Here is a 16,714-nt window from a genome sequence, read left to right on the forward strand (position 1 = left end):
TCCCACCAGCAATGCAAGAGTGTCCCAGTCTCTCCACATCCCCGCCAGCATTTATTGCCTTCTCCATTTTTCATCTTTGCTGTTATTCAAATTTATTTTTGAGGACGGTATAAAACTAGGTCTGATTCCATTTTCCCCAAAGTCTTTTCAATGGGTCCATTTTAAATATATACAGAGAGTCCTGGTGTGGCCCTGTGAGTTAATGCTCTGGACTGCGAAGTCAGTGTGACCCACAAAGTTGGTGATTCAAGCTCACCAGATGCTCCTCAGAAAACCTATACAAGGTTGCTATGGGTCAGAACTGACTGAATGGCATTGAACAACAAAAACAAATATATAAATACATATATACCCTAATTTGAAGCGCTATCATTACTTTCTACTAATTTATTTTATGTATTTCTAGTCCAATAGGAGTCAATACATCTCACTAAAAAAGCCCTTTAACAACCTGCGATATGTAGCTAAAACTTTGTTTTCTGAGAGTGAAGAGGACTTTAAATACTTACTCATCAAGATCAAAGACCATAGCCTTGAGTATGGATTGCACCTCAATGTAAAGAAAACAAGAATCCTCACCAGTGAACTAATAAATAACATTATGACAAATGGAGAAAAGACTGATGTTGTCAAAGACTTCATTTTGCTTGGATCTACTATCATAGAAGCAACAGTCAAAATATCAAATGATGTATTATTGCATTAGGCAAATCTGTTGCACAAGACCTCTTTAAAGTCTTCAAGAGCAAAGATGTCAGTTTGAGGACGAAGGTGCATGTGACCCAAGCCATGGTATTTTCAATTGTCTCATGCATGTGAAAGTTGGACAATGAAAAAGGAAGACCAGAGAAGAATCGATGCATTTGAGTTATGGTGTGGGAGGAGAAATAAAGTACCATGGACTGCCAGAAGAAATCTGTATTGGAAAATAGTATATCCAGAATGCTCCTTAGGAGCTAGGATGGCAAGACCTCATCTCTTAAACTAAAGACATGGTATCAGGAGGGACCAGGCCCTGGAGAAGGGCATCATGCTTGGTAAAGTGGAGGGTCAGTGAAGAAGAGGAAGACCCCCAATAAGATGGATTGGCACAGTGGTAGCAGCAATTGGCTCAAATGGAACAACAAATTGTGAGGCTAGCGCAAGACCATGCAGTGTGTTTCACTGTGGTGTACAAAATGTCACTATGAGTCAGAGCCAACTCAACAGCACCTAACAATAACAAAAGCCCTGGTGGCACAGTGGTTAAAGCACCCTGCTGCAAACCAAACACACGCAGTTTAAACTCACCAGCTACATTGAAGGAGAAAAATCTTAGGTCTGCTTCCCTAAAGATTACAGCCTTAGAAATCTGAAGGGACAGTTCTAGTGTGTTCTGCTGGGTTGCTATGAATTGGAATCAACTGGATGGGCAATGGGTTTTTGTTCCACTAAGCTGTCTAATCCTATGTTACTTTTAATCAAACCCTAATTTTTATTTAATTTCAGCAATTGCAAGTATATGACTTTCTGAATGTGAAACTGATCACCCGCTCTGTAAACCTTCACACAGTTCACAATAAAAAGTTAAGGAAAAAAAAGAGCATATTAGACACAGCCAGGCACACAGACACATTGGGAAGACAGAGGCTGACAACAGAGGCTGATCAATCTGCAAGCCAAAGACTGCGGGCTCTGTGAAACTGTAACAGACAAGAAAGGATCTTTTCTTAGAGCTACACTGTGAATTTGGACTCAGACTCCTGAACTGTGAGAAAGAAATTTTTGTTCTTAAAATAATAATAATTTCAGCAATTGTTTATACCAATGACAATGTGATATCAGCCAGTCAAAATTGGTATTGTTTTTCTAAAAAATTTAAAATATAAATCCCTATAACCTTGATGTAATTTAATCTCAATTATCTTCAATAATAGACATTACACTTATATACAAATTCTACTTACCTCAGAAAGACTGCTCATTTCAATTGCAGTTAACAAGTTATTGTTCATGAGTGCTTCTATATCTATCAGCTTCTTATTCTGCATATGTAAAATAAAGTCCCCTTTTAATCAATTTTTAGAGTTTATTATCATACCACACATTTACAAATACCTCCACTTTGAGTAGACTTAGAAAATAACTGAGATCACATTAAGCTGATAGGGTTCTATATTGTACAATCCAAATAGCCACCTCATATGTACATTCTGAATCACAAATTTTCCTACAAACATTTATCTTTTCATAACCTACTACATGGAAAGTGAATATAGTTTGTCAGCTATAGGAATTTAACGCTCAAGTATAAGGGGTAATTAGCCAATTTTAAATTAATTTCTACTCATTTTAGATTTAGAATCTATAGAGATAGCCTAGCTAACCATTGGTTCTTCCTGCCCTGTTCATGAACAGAAATGGGAGTTGGAAGGAAAAGCAACTACTTTAATTTTCATTCAACGTGGCTATGGCCAAGGAAATACTGGGATTAAGGAAGAATACAAACAAACTTTCCTCCTTCCAGTTTGATGGAGGAACTTTTTAAAATGTAATAATGCACTTAGCTTTGCTTATAAGCAATGAAATGTTACCAAGGTAATATACTGGAGGTCCTGGTATGGAGCTGTAGGGCAAGCATTGAACTGTGAATCGCAAGGTCAGTAGTTCAAATCCACCAGCCATTCCTCAGAAACCCTATACAAGGTGGCTATGAGTCAGAACCAACTCAAAGGCACTTAACAACAACAAGGTAATATACTAGTTTATAGAGCCCACCCTTAGAATACAGATTTAAGCCACCTACTTTATTATTCTATTAGCAGTTTATCCTTTAACACAGATTTTACCTGGCACATTGACTTTCAATTATTTTTACAATAACTGGAGATTTCAAAAGTATTTTTAGAGTTTCAATAAGAATGTAATTAAAAGATTTTAGTTATGCTTTAGAATTTTAACACAAAGTATTCATACCAAATTAGTTAGCTTTAAGCGAAGAAATGTGTTCTCAAAATTCAGTTTCTCCACTTCTTTCTGCAACAGCATCTTTTCAGTGGTAAGGCTTCGACAATTTTCTTTCTCTCTACTAAGAGCCTGAGCTAATGCCCTGTTATTGTGCTTTAAAGAAATTTTTAAAATCGAAGAATTGTCTGCAAAAAGATTTGTAAGAGTTAGTATTGAACTTATATCTAACGCAATTCCTATTCTTAAATAAAACTATATTAGACAAAGTATATTTCTCTCCATATGTTTTAATTGAAAAAGAATAGAATGAAAATATAGATGGGATTTTTAAAATAATGTACCCAGAATTTGGAGTTAAAAACACGAAAGCTGGAAAGAAGATGAAGAATAAGATCCATTAGGAATGTAGAAGTTCATGAGAACAGAGCTAGAAACCGTAAGGCTGTAGGATTTGCACAGAGGAGATAGCTCTGGCCATTCAGCATTCACTACTAAAAATTCAGCTTGCACCACTGAAGATAAATCATCACAACTACCCAACTAATATGAGTAAAAGGAGACAAAAAGGATCAAATGAAAAAGGTATCTATGAACAAAATAAACATGGGTAGTTTCCCGCTGACGACAGGGCTATGTTCCAACTACTCCTTATTAAGTCGTTTCTGGTGTAAGTCAAACAGACTTTCTTCTCTAGTTCTCATTATTGCTTTTTATTATAAGTATCTTTATAAATCTGATTTTTATTTGTCTTTGGGGGTTGGCATGAGAATAAGAACATCAACAAATTATTCTCAGTAATACTGTATGTAGTATATAATACTAATGATAAGATGTACTGAAACCCCACCCCCCAAAAAAATTGATGGTATTAAGTGCAGTTCGGTGTAATTCAAATACTTCTTAAGTCACGGACTACCTGTAATCATTTTAGTCTATTTGTATACTTGATAAAATACTTTTCTCTAGGAAAAAGTAATATTTTGAGTACATTTCAAAACTAGTGGTACTTACTTATTATTTTTGTTTTGATTTTTGAAGCTAGAGAAACATTCAACGTGGCTGTTTTTGAAATCCTTTTGCCTTTCACATGTCTCTTAATTCCTGAAGTAAAAAGTGGGCCACTTTCCAGCACAGGCGACTCCATCACTTAAGTTTAAATAAAAAAAAAAAAAAAAAAAATTAGAAAGAAATCCTAGTACTGATTAATAATAATAAAAGGTCAAAAGCTAAGTTATTCTAAAAAGTAACAATCATAGCTTAAATCATGTGTGTCATATAGAAGTGTCTGCAAAACCCTTTATGTAAAATCTGAAAATATGAAGGTAATCAAAAGTGGTTTAAAGTAGAATATGAAAAGCAAATAACTGGTTTTTCATTCAAACCTAAATTTCAGCTATGTGCCAGGCACTGGATAACAGATGATAGGGTATGCTCCTTGCTCTCATGGAATATATAATCTAATGTGCATTCCGACACTAGTACGATAATGAGCATGAAGTATAATTTTAGAAATAAGCATCCGATTTAATAGAGGCACAGAAATGACATACCTAACCCTATGGGAGGACCCTTGGTAGCACAGTGGGTTAAGCATTGGGCTGCTAAGGTCAGTGGTTGGAACTCACCAGCCGCACCTCAGAAGAAAGATGAGGCAGTCTGCCTCTGTAAAGATTTATAGCCGCAGAAACTGTAGGGAGCAGTTCTTTCTAGTCTGTTCTATGTTGTTGTTATTAAGTACCTTTCAGTTGGTTCCAACTCATAGCAACCCTGAATAGGAAACGGTTTCCAAGGAGCAGCTGGTGAGTTTGAACCACCAACCTTGTGGTTCAAACGCAAACCAACCTTGCGGTCCAGTGCTTTATACCACAGCGCCACACCAGGGTTGCTATAAGTCAGAATCCTATGAGTTAATACTAGTAGTGGGGAAGCCAGGAATGAAGTAGGCAAGAAATTTAAAATTCTATTTGTTTTATGGATTTATGGTCTATTAGACCTTATAAACTGGAAGGGAAAACAGAAAGAAAAAATTACAATATGACAACAGCAATGAATATAATATACAGTGCAAATGAGAAATTCCACCTCCTTCTGGTATGGGAGTGTCTGTAATTGTTATACCTTGCCAGCCCCACCAGTATATTTTGTGAACAGACAACTTGTTTTCTAGTTTCACATGAAACTATATAGAAGGAGAAAAATTTTGTCCCAGGATGGATCATACTCAGTCTTAGAACTAATGTAGATGCTGAAATTTTGGACTTAAGAGCTGAAATTGAACGGATTGAGACTTTGGGGGATGTTGAGATGGGGTAAATGTAGCTTGCATGTAGGGCAGATGTTACTCTTTGAGGACAGAAAGTAGACTGTGGTAGGCTGAAAAATGCCTCCCTTCCAAAATAGTATCATGTTCTAATCCCTAGAATCTATATATGTTACCTCGTTTGGGAAAAAAAGGACTTTGCAGGTGTGACTAAATTAATCTAGGAGGGGGAGACTGTCCTGGATTACCCAGGTGGCTCCCAAATGCCATCACAAGTATCCTTACAAGAGAGAGGAGGAGAAAGCAGAAAGCAATGTGAAGATGAAGAGTACTTCATTGTGGCCACAAGCCAAGGCATGCTGGCAGCCACCAGAAGCTGGAAAAGCGAAAAACTGAATTCTCCCCTAGAACTTCTTGTATGTCCAGTAATAGTGATCTCAGACTTCCGTTCCCCAGATCTGGGTGAAAATAAATTTCTGTTGTTTTAAGCCACATTTGTGGTACTTTGTTACAACATAAAAAACTAATAAAAGCCCCCATATCTTACCCTTCCCCAACAATCTATCATCAAGAAAGTCTCTCTAAGAAATGCTTACAATCATTAGCCATTGGTGGTGGTGGTGGTAGTTCTGTGCCATGGAGTCAGTTCTGACTCATACCAACCCTGTAAATCTCTATGGGAGCAGAAAGCCTCATCTTTCTCCTTGCAGAACAGTTGGTAGATTCAAACTGTTAACCTTGTGGTTAGCAGCCCAAATAGTAATGTACTATACTACTAGGGTTATTACAGAGATGGAAATCAAAACAATAATACAATTATTATCTAATTCCAGCATTAACAGCAAAGTTAAAAACAAACAAACCAGAAAACAACAAATGCTGGCAAGATTGTGGAGAGACTAGAATCATAATACACTGCTGGTGGGACCGTAAAATAATGCAATCCCTGTGGAAAATGGCATGCGGCTTCCTTAAAGAGTGGAAAATATAAATACCATATGACCCAGCAATCCTTCTACTAAGTATACATGTTAGAGAAATAAGAGACACAATACAAATAGATGTAGGTACACCAACCATGTTCATCGCAACACTGTTCACAATAGCAAAAAGATGCAAACAACCTAAATGCCCAGTGATAAACAGTGGTATAAAACACACAATGTTTTGTGTTTTTTTTCTTATGTTATTTTCTTCTTGTTGTTACATCTAACAGGAGACAACAACTGGGCAAGATCCACTACACCAGTTCCTGTACCACTTGATCAACAAGACAGCAGCCAACACCAGACAAACTCACTTTGAAGTGTGCTGCACAAACAGCAAATGGAGAACTCTGCACATGCTTCCATTCTCTGGCCAGATCCACCAGGAGACAGGTAGTGAGTGCTTAAGAACAAACCAACATGCATTCATCAATTAAATACAAATACAATAACACAACAATGTCTTGGACACAAAAGAAAATTCCAGTTCACATGAAGAAACAAGTCAGAGGGGCTCAAACAAGTGACTAAAATGCAGAGCCAGAAAACATTTCTGAGGAATAAAAGGCATTGGAACTACACAATAAGGAATTCAAAAGAATGACACTTAGGCATTTTCAACGGACTGAGAAAGACCAAGAAAACGACAGAGGAAAGCAAGAACACAAAAAAAGAAAACTATAGAAGAATTCAGGGAGATAATATGAGAGCAAGTGGGCAAAAGAAATGAAAAAATTAGAGATAATATAAAAATTGCAAATGGAAACCCAGAAGATTAATACTATGATTTCAGAAATGGATGATACATTGAAAGGGCAAAGAACTAGATATGCATCAATGAAAGCCTGAATTAGTGAGCTTGAACAAATTTCTCAAAAACAATCTGCTAGAACAGAAAAAAGGAAAAAAATCCAAAGAAAGCCTAAGATTTATGTGGGATAACATCAGAAAGAGCAACTTATGTGTGATCAGAATTCCAGAACCAGAAGAGACAAAGAAGAAAATTGTTGAACAGTTGTTAGAAGATAACATCCCTAACATCATGAAAGACAAGATGATAAAGTACTCAAGAAGCTGAATAAACCCCAAAAGAAATTTATCAAGACTTATCATAATCAAACTTTCTAATACTAAAGACAAGGAAAGAAAATGAAAAGCTACCTACAGAGGAAAAACAGCAAGACTAAGCTTTAATTTCTCAGCAGAAACTATACAGACAGTGAAATGAAATGACACTTTAGGATAAACACTGGACTTCTAACCACATGATTACGGATCAAACCCACCATATACTCCTTGGAAATCCTATAAATTGTTACTATGAGTTGGAACTGACTAAAAGGCAATTTAACAACATATAAACTTAGGGGAAAAATTTTGCCTACCAAGAACCATATGCCCAGCAAAATCATTCCTCAAAAATGAAGCTGTAATTAGGACATCTCCAGATGAACAGAAATTAAAGGACCAAACTCTGAAAAAATACTAAGGAGAGTTCTTTAGACAGAGAACAATAAAAGGAGCGACAACCTGAGATTAGCAAACATAACAACCCTATCCAGACTCAATCCAGATACAGAAGCATCCTGTTGTTGCTGTTGTTAAGTGCCCTCAAGGTCCAATCAGTTCCAACTCACTGTGACCCTGTCTAGGGTTCTGAGGAGAAGCTGGTGAGTCTGAACTGTCAACCTTGCAGTTTAAACTGACCTTGCAGTCCAGGGCTTTATCCAACACCACATAGAAAATAGATAGCCACCAGAGATATCAATCTGTAACAAAGACAAATACAAAGTAACAAGAAGGAATAGTGTAGTTGAAGAACTTCCAATTAGGAGGAAATCAAGTGGCTTTCTGGATAAAACAGATGTCTAAACTGGGGAAGAAATTAACATATTACAGGATAACCTAAAAGAAAAATCAAGCTTTTCTCATCCAAATAAAAAACAGGAAAATCATAAAGATTTAGTAACTATTACAACAATAGTAATGAAGAAAATGAAAAGCAAGCCCACAATTCAGCACAGAAAACTCCATGGAATAAAGAAACCAGCAGCACCCCAAAAAAAAAAAACAACCACAAATCAAAATGATGGCAATCAATTCACACCTACTGACAAATACACTGAATGTAAATTAATTAAATGCACCAGTAAAGAGATAGCATGCAGCAGAATGCGCCAGTCAAGAGACAATTTAGAGGATCTTTCAATATGATGTCTATGAACGACAAACCTTAGTTAGACACAGAGACAAAAACAAAATAAATTAAAGGATGGAAAAATATATTAGTATTTTTTTAATCTCTAGTAGAGATTAAAAAAATGAGCAGGAGTAGCAATATTAATTTCTGATAAAATCGATTTTAGGGCAAAACCAGTATAAGAGAACAACAACATAGTATCATGATTAAAGAGTCAATTGAACAAGAGGACATGATCATCATAAATACCTGTGTTCCCAATGAAAGAGCCTTAAAATACATAGATCAAACTCTAATAGAACTGAAGAATTAGACAACTACACAATAATAGCAAAATTTAATATATCACTTTCAATGAAGACTGGAACAAATAGAAACTCAAAAAGACACAGAAGAACTAAACAACAACACAATCACAACTAACCAACTTGACAGAGCACATCAACTAACAAAAGCACAATGTACACTCTATCCCAGAGCACATGGAACATTCTCCAGAATAGACCATATGCTAAGTAAGACACAAGCTAGGAAGAAGGAGAGGGGGACAACTTCTGAATGTTTAGTCACAGAAAACCCAATGAATAGTAGTGGAATACTGTCAGATTTATCATATTACAGACAGCAGTCTACCTCATGACTGATCTGGATATGTTCTTTTTGACAATGAATGTAACACCATTCCTCTTCAATTTGTTATTCCCAGCATAGTAAACCATGTGGTTGTCAGATTCAAAATGACCAATACCAGTCCATTTCAGCTCGCTAATGCCTAAGATATCAATGTTTATGCATTCCATTTCATTTTTGACAACTTCCAATTTTCCTAGATTCACACTTCGTACATTCCATGTTCTGATTATTAATGGATGTTTACAGCTGTTTCTCTTCATTTTGAGTTGTGCCCCATTATCAAATGAAGGTCCCAAGGGCTTTCTTTACTCCCATGGGCTTTACTCCATTCGTGTTATCACGGTCAACTCTACTTTGAAAAGGCAGCTCTTTCCCAGTCGCATTTTGAGTGTCTTCCAACCAGAGGGACTCATTTACCAGCACTGTATCTAACAGTGTTTCTCTGCTATTTATAAGGTTTTCAGTGATTATAAATATTCGGAAGTAGTTCGTCACTCCTTCTTCCTAGTCTGTCTTCATCTGGAAGTTCATCTGAAACCTGTCCGCCATGGGTGACCATGTTGGTATTTCAAATACCAGTGGCATAGCTTTCAGAATCACAGCAACTCACAAGCCACCACAGTACGACAAACTAACAGACAAGTGGTGACATTCGTTATTGAAGGATTCTCTGGGCAAACTATTGAATGATGCAGAAAGCATCAAAAGAAGATGGAAGGAATATACAGAGTCATTGTACCAAACGGAAATGGTTGACAATTCAACCATTTCAAGAGGTAGCATATGGGGAGATCCAGAGGATGGCGAATAGAGCAGAGGGTGCAGTGAAGTTTTCTGTCAGCAATACCACAGAATACAAGGTGAAGAGGGGTCAGGGCAGAGCTCCAAAACTCTGAACCATATATCTAGGAACATTTTTAAAAGTTTGAAGGCTTATAGCTAGTGGAACTTGTAGGGGGGAGTAAGAAATTGCGTATTTTTTAATCTGCCGAGTTCCTGGCCTGGAGCCGACAACTTGGGCGAGACCAAATGGCAAGACCAAGCAGGGGAACAGACCCACCACGAAACAATGCGAAGGGAACCTCAAAGCAAAGGCAGACAATACATTTTGTCAGTTTTGCTTTGTTCTGGTTTTTTTTTTTTCCTTTTTGGTGTCTGTTCATTGGCCCCTACTGTTTGTACACCTCCATTCTGGTGATTAGAGGTGGTATCTGAGCAAGTAGACACCCCTCACACCTACCGCTGGGGGGGTTCTTCTGCCATGCATGTGCACAGATACTTTCAGCCCAAGAGCCAGCCCTGAACTGTTTTTTAATAGTGAAAAGGCCAGAACAAGGGGTATGGAGAGGAAAAGAGAGTTTAAAAGCAAATCAGGCTGAAAATTAAGGTAAATCCTGAGGTACACCATAACAACCAACAGTGGTGGTGGTGGTAGTTATGTGCCATGGAGTTGGTTCTGACAGTGGCATCATGAAATTTATCAGGTGGATTTGAAGGTAAGAAGATGAAAGAGGACATAAAAGTCATACTCATACTAGGCTACAGGTTTTATTCTTCTTCTCTCCCTCCTCTCCCTTTTCTGTGATTACAGACTACAGTATCCAATCTAGTTTGTTGTTGTTGCTATTTTTGTTTATGTTGAGATTCTTTTTTTCTTTCTTTTTTTTTTTTTGCTGTTGCTGTTTTATGCTCCCCTTTTACCTTTGGGGAACTCTCTCCCTATATTACCCAAGAAGAGACAGCAACTGTTACCATATAGTCAAGCTACAATCACACTCTAGAAAACACCAAAATCCAAGCAAAACCCAGAATAGATCATGTCTTAGGATACAAAACAAATCTCCATAAATTTATAAATATCAAAATACTACAAAGCATCTTCTCAGACCACAATGCTATCAAATTAGAAATCAACAATAGGAAACCAAGGAAATAAAGTCAAATACATGGAAACTGAATAACACCCTGCTGAAAAGCAACTGGGTAGCAGAAGAAATTAAACGTGAATTCACAAAGTTCCTAAAAACAAAGGAGAATGAAAACACAACATACCAAAATCTTTGGGACACGGCGAAAGCAGTGTTGAGAGGACAATTTATTGTAATAAACGCACGTATCCAAAAATATGAAAGAACCAAAATTAACACATTAACACAGAATCTACAACAATTAGAAACAGACCAACAGAGGGAACCTACAGCCACCAAAAGAAAAAAAATAAAGATTAGAGAAGAAACAAATGAGATAGAAAACAGAAAACTATAGAAAGTATCAACAGGACAAGAAGCTGGTTCTTTGGAAGGATTAACAAAATTAACAGACAATTGGCAAAACTAACTAAGAAAAGAGGGAGAAGACACAAATAACACGCATTAGAAACCACAATGGGTGATGTAACAACAGAACCAAAGGAAATCGAAAGGATAATAACAGAATACTATGAAGAGTTGTACTCCAACAAATTTGAAAACTTAGATGGATACATTTTTAGAAAGACCTACCTAAACTTACACATGTTATTGTTGTTGTTATATGCCTTAGAAGTAAAAACCTGAACAGACCAATAACAAAAGAAGAAACTGATCAGGTCAACAGAAAACGTCCAACCAAAAGAAGTCCAGGCCCAGATGGCTTCACTGGAGAGTTCTACCAAATGTTCAGGGAAGAGTTGTCACCAATTCTACTCAAATTAATCCAGAATATAGAGGAGGATGAAAAACTTCCTAATACATTTTATGAAGCAAGCATAACCCTCAAACCAAAACCAGGGAAGGACGTCACTAAGAAACAAAATTATAGACCAATATCCCTTATGAACACTGATGCAAAACTTCTCAACAAAATCCTAGCCAACAGAATCCAGCAGCATATCAAAAAGATAATACATCAGGATCAAGTGGGATTCATATCAGGGATGCAAGGATGGTTCAATATTAGAAAAACAATAAACATAATCCACCGTATAAATAAGAAAAAAGAAAAGAACCACATGATCATTTGATAGATGCAGAAAAGGCATCTGACAAAACCTAACATCCATTCCTGATCAAAACACTCAACAAACTAAGAATTGAAGGGAAATTCCTCAACATAAGTAAGAGCATATATACAAAACCAACAGTCTACATTACTCTCAATGGAGAGAAACTGAAAGCCTTCCCTCTGTGAACAGGAACCAGACAAGGATACCCTCTGTCACCACTCCTATTCAATGTTGTGCTGGAAGTCTTAGCAAGAGCTATATGGCAAGACAGGGAAAATAAAGGCATCCAAATTAGCAAAGAGGAAGTAAAACTATATTTGCAGACGATATGATCTTATATGTAGAAAACCCCAAAGACTCAGTAAAAAAGCTATTAGACCTCACTGGAAGATTCAGCAAAGTGGCAATATAAGATCAACATACAAAAATCAGTTGGATTCCTTTATAACAAAAACGACAGTGCTGAAAAATACATTAGGAAAGCAATACCATTTACAACACCCACCCAACGAATAAAATATCTAGGAATAAATGTAACCATTTACAAAGGACTTATACAAAGAAAACTACAAAACACTATTACAAAAAACCAAAAGATACCTACAAAAATGGAAGAATGTAGCTCCTAGATAGGAAGACTTAACATTGTGAAAACATCAATAATGCCCAAAGAAATTTACACATATAATGCAATCCCAATCCAGATTCCAATGACATTCTTCAAAGAGATTGGAAAAAACAATTATAATCTTTATATGGAAGGAAAGATATCCAGGATAAGCAAAGCACTACTGAAGAAGAAGAAGAAGGTTGGAAAACTCTTACTCCCCGACTTCAAATTTTATTACATGGCAACAGTGGTCAAAACTGCTTGGTAATGGTACAATGAAAGATATACACTGATCAATGGAACAGAATCGAGAATCCAGAAATTAACCCATTCACACACAGCCAACTGATTTTTGACAAAGGAGTTCTGGCAGCATAATGGTTACAAATCGGGCTGTGAACCTGAACCTCATGGTCAGCAGTTCGAAACTTCAAGTTGTTCCGCGGGAGAAAGATGAGGCTTTCTGCTCCCATAAAGATTTACAGCTTCAGAAACCCTATACAGGGTTGTTATGAGTCAGAACCGACTCCTCGGAACATAACAACAACAACACCTAAATATATCCCATGGAGAGGGGGGATAGTCTTTTCAACAGATGGTGCTGGCAGAATTGGAAAGCGATATGCAAAAGATTAAAGCAAGACCTTTACCTCATACCTTACACAAAAACCAACTCAGCATGAATTAAATAAATATGTGAATCCCAAAATTATGAAGGCCATTAATGAAAAAATAGGGACAAATATGAGGGCACTAATTCAGGGAATACATAGAGTACCAAACATTTTTTAAAAATGGGCACAGGACATGAACCTAACCAAGGAGGAGATCCGGGCAGCCAACAAACATGAAGAAATGTTCATGATCACTAGCCGTTAGAGAGATGCAAATCAAAACAACAATGAGATAGCATCTCACACCAGCAATAACAGCAAAGACCGAAAAAGCAGAAGACAATAAATGCTGGCGGGGATGTGGAGAGACTGGGACACTCCTGCATTGCTGGTGGGACTGCAAAACGGTCCAACCTTTCTCGAAACCAATATGACATTTCCTCAGAAGACTGGAAATAGAAATACCTTATAATCCAGCAATTTCTCTACTTGGTATTTACCCACAAGAAATATGAGCCATAGTACAAGTAGATATATGCACACCAATGTTCATAGCAGCACTATTTACAATGGCAAAAACATGGAGACAGTGTGCCCATCAACTAAAAGAATGGATAAACAACTGTAGTACATACACACAATGGAGTATTATGCTACTTTGAAGAACAAGGAAGTTGTAAGTTATCACATAATATGGATGAATCTTGAGGACCTTATGTTGAGTGAAATTAGTCAACCACAAAAGGAGAAATATTGTTTAGGACCACTACTGTAAAAGACTAAGAAAAAGAAACCATACTAAAGGGGGGTGGATTCATTGCTGGTTACCAGGATGTGGGGGGTGAGGCGAGGGGAGGGAGGAGAATGTGGAGCACAGGGTAAGGAATAGACACAGAATAGTTTAGGTCCTAGGGAGAGAGGCCATGCACAAGAAGGCAGAGGTGAACAGAAGAACAGGGCAGATGAGAAAACAATTAGGCAGGTTTACATGGGCTAAGCGAGACAGAGGTAAATAATGATGTATGCACAACCTTGGAACAACAGGGCTCTGGGACACAGGGATTGAGACATGGTTAAAATGGGCAAAGGGGGGGAGGGGGAATGTTAAGATGCTTGGCTGTCTTTTGAATCTCGGTTTCCCTGGCATACCATTATAAAATAGACACCAGAGGGGGAGAGAAAGGAATAGCCAGAATTATCACCATAGAAAGCTTGTAAGTCCATCTTCTGCCTATAACTGATTGGAATACCTAAAATTGGGCTATAATGTGCCCAGTGAAGAAGGCTTCCTGCGGAGCCTTTACATAGTATAAGACCACAGGTGGAATCCTGAACCTCACCCAGAAATTTCTGAGGTGGGAAATTTCTGCTTGAAAGGACAAACATACCAGCCTGGAATGACTAGAAGAACAGAGATACTTCTTGAAAGAAAGACCAACAGGAAAATTACAAAACAATTTAACGACAGTCCGACTACTACAAGAACAAACAAGTTGCTCTCCCAGAAGACATCAAGGCAATGAGGTCGGGTCCCCTCAGGGCAAACCCCCTTCCAAGACTAAGACTCAATGGGAATACAGGAGCGAGCAGACATGCACTCTGATTGGTAACCACATACATCACCAATAAAGGGAAGTGAGGAAAAAACAGCACTGAAGCTGTGAGCTAAGCCCTACAACGGTCAATAAACTCCTGGGAACCAGGGGGAAGACCTGATTGGCCAGCAATGTGGCAAGACCTGGGACTCTTGGGTCCAGAGTCAGTGACATAGCCACAGAGAACTTGAGTGGAGAGTGAAGTGTCCAGTTGATAAGAAGAGAGGGCATATGCACAAAAACACCCACACTTGCAGATAATACCCACTTGACCTGGCTTCAATGACTGGATGATCAGAGATCAACTAGAAGAAGAAAGAGGAGGAAAAAAAAAAGAGTAATCTGATACAATTTGGTGAACTTTACCTACACCCACGGATGCAGTAGCTCAAAAGAGGGAACAAATCTTCACAGCAAGAATCATTCTCACCCCCTCGATACACAGAGTAAGTAGACAGGGATGGGCAATTTGGACATTGGCTACCCAAAATGGTGGGGCTACAAAGGTAAGAAGTGACTGGCTTACAAGCTTTCAAGAGGGAACCTAGATCCAGAGGACACCGAGGAAAGGAGAATCTCCACTGAGTAGTATCCAATCTGTCTGGGCGGAGCTAATGAAAGGAGATGGGGATAGGTCCCATGTGGTAAAATGGTGAATAATTGTTATCAGGACTGACTGAGAGGGTTGGAAATGTAAAGGTGGATGTTTTGTAGCAAAAGGAGGGGTGTGGTTGACTTTGCAGTCCAGGAGCCGAGTTCCCTAGAACAACCAAGGGAGAAGAGCGGAGTGCAAGCCCCTACCCAGAGAAGCAGTGACACCAGAGACGATGATGTGGAAAGATGGAGCGGCCGGGGACTCTAGACCCAGAGAGGAAGAGGGGCTGTGTGCTGACGACCAACCTTTGGTTGATTGATGATGCACGGAGGGGATTGTAACCATGGCAATGAAAAACGATATATAATAGGAAGAAAGTAAAGCTAATGTTCTCCCATGTAAAATATTACATAATTCACAATAAAACAAAACAAAAAGAGGTAGCATATGATTAAGAGCCAGTGATACTGAAGGTACAAGTCCAAGATGCATTTTAGGAATTGGCAAAGAACAAGGCACCAGGAATTGATGAAATGAAAACTGAAATCTTTCAAGAAAGTGAGGCGGCACAGGAGGCACTCACTCATCTCTGCCAAGAAATTTGGAAGACTACTCTCTGGCCAACTGACTGGAAGAGATCCATATTTGTGCCCATTCCAAAGAGAGGTGACCCAACGGAATGCGGAAATCATCAGACAATCTTTGATACGCAATGCAAGTAAAGTTTTTCTAAAGGTAATACAGAAACGGCTGCAAGCATACATTAACAGAAAACTTCCAGAGGTTCAAGCCGGATTCAGAAAAGGATGTGGACTGAGGGATATCACTGCTGCTGTCTGATGGATCTTGGCTAAAAGCAGAAAATACCAGAAAGATATTTACCTGTGCTTTATTGACTACGCAAATGCTTTCGATTGTGTGGATCATGACAAGCTATGGACAACATTGCAAAGTATGAGTATTCCAGAACACTTTAATTGTGCTCATGAAGAATCTGTAAATGGACAAAGAGGCAGTTGTTCGAACAGAACATGGAAACACTGAATGGTTTAAAATTAAGAAAGGTGTGCGACAAGGTTGTATTCTTTCACCATACTGATTCAACCTGTATGCTGGGCAAATAATCCAAGAAGCTGGGTTCTATGAAGAAAAACATGGCCTCCAGATTGAAGGAAGACTCATTAACAACCTGTGATATGCAGATGATACAACCTTGCTTTCTGAAAGTGAGGAAGACTTAAAACATTTACTGGTGAAGATCAAAGAGCACAGTCTTCGGTGTGGATAACATG

The 16,714-nt window shown here is 38.1% G+C and overlaps 1 protein-coding gene across 1 annotated transcript in view; it reads right to left on the reverse strand.

Annotated features, from left to right (window-relative positions):
• Nucleotides 1–4,090, reverse strand: part of SGOL2 (shugoshin-like 2 (S. pombe)) — a 33,869-nt gene extending 29,779 nt beyond the window's left edge. The window contains exons 1-3 of the mRNA XM_006862041.1: nt 3,958–4,090; nt 2,956–3,131; nt 1,947–2,024 (exon numbers count right to left, since the gene is read on the reverse strand). Coding sequence (XP_006862103.1) covers nt 1,947–2,024; nt 2,956–3,131; nt 3,958–4,090 — 387 coding nt within the window. The remainder of the gene's footprint in view (nt 1–1,946; nt 2,025–2,955; nt 3,132–3,957) is intronic.
• Between the last annotated feature and the right edge of the window lie 12,624 nt (nt 4,091–16,714).

This window comes from Chrysochloris asiatica, unplaced genomic scaffold, assembly GCF_000296735.1.
Source record: "Chrysochloris asiatica unplaced genomic scaffold, ChrAsi1.0 scaffold00045, whole genome shotgun sequence".
In the NCBI taxonomy this organism is placed as follows: Eukaryota; Metazoa; Chordata; class Mammalia; order Afrosoricida; family Chrysochloridae; genus Chrysochloris; species Chrysochloris asiatica.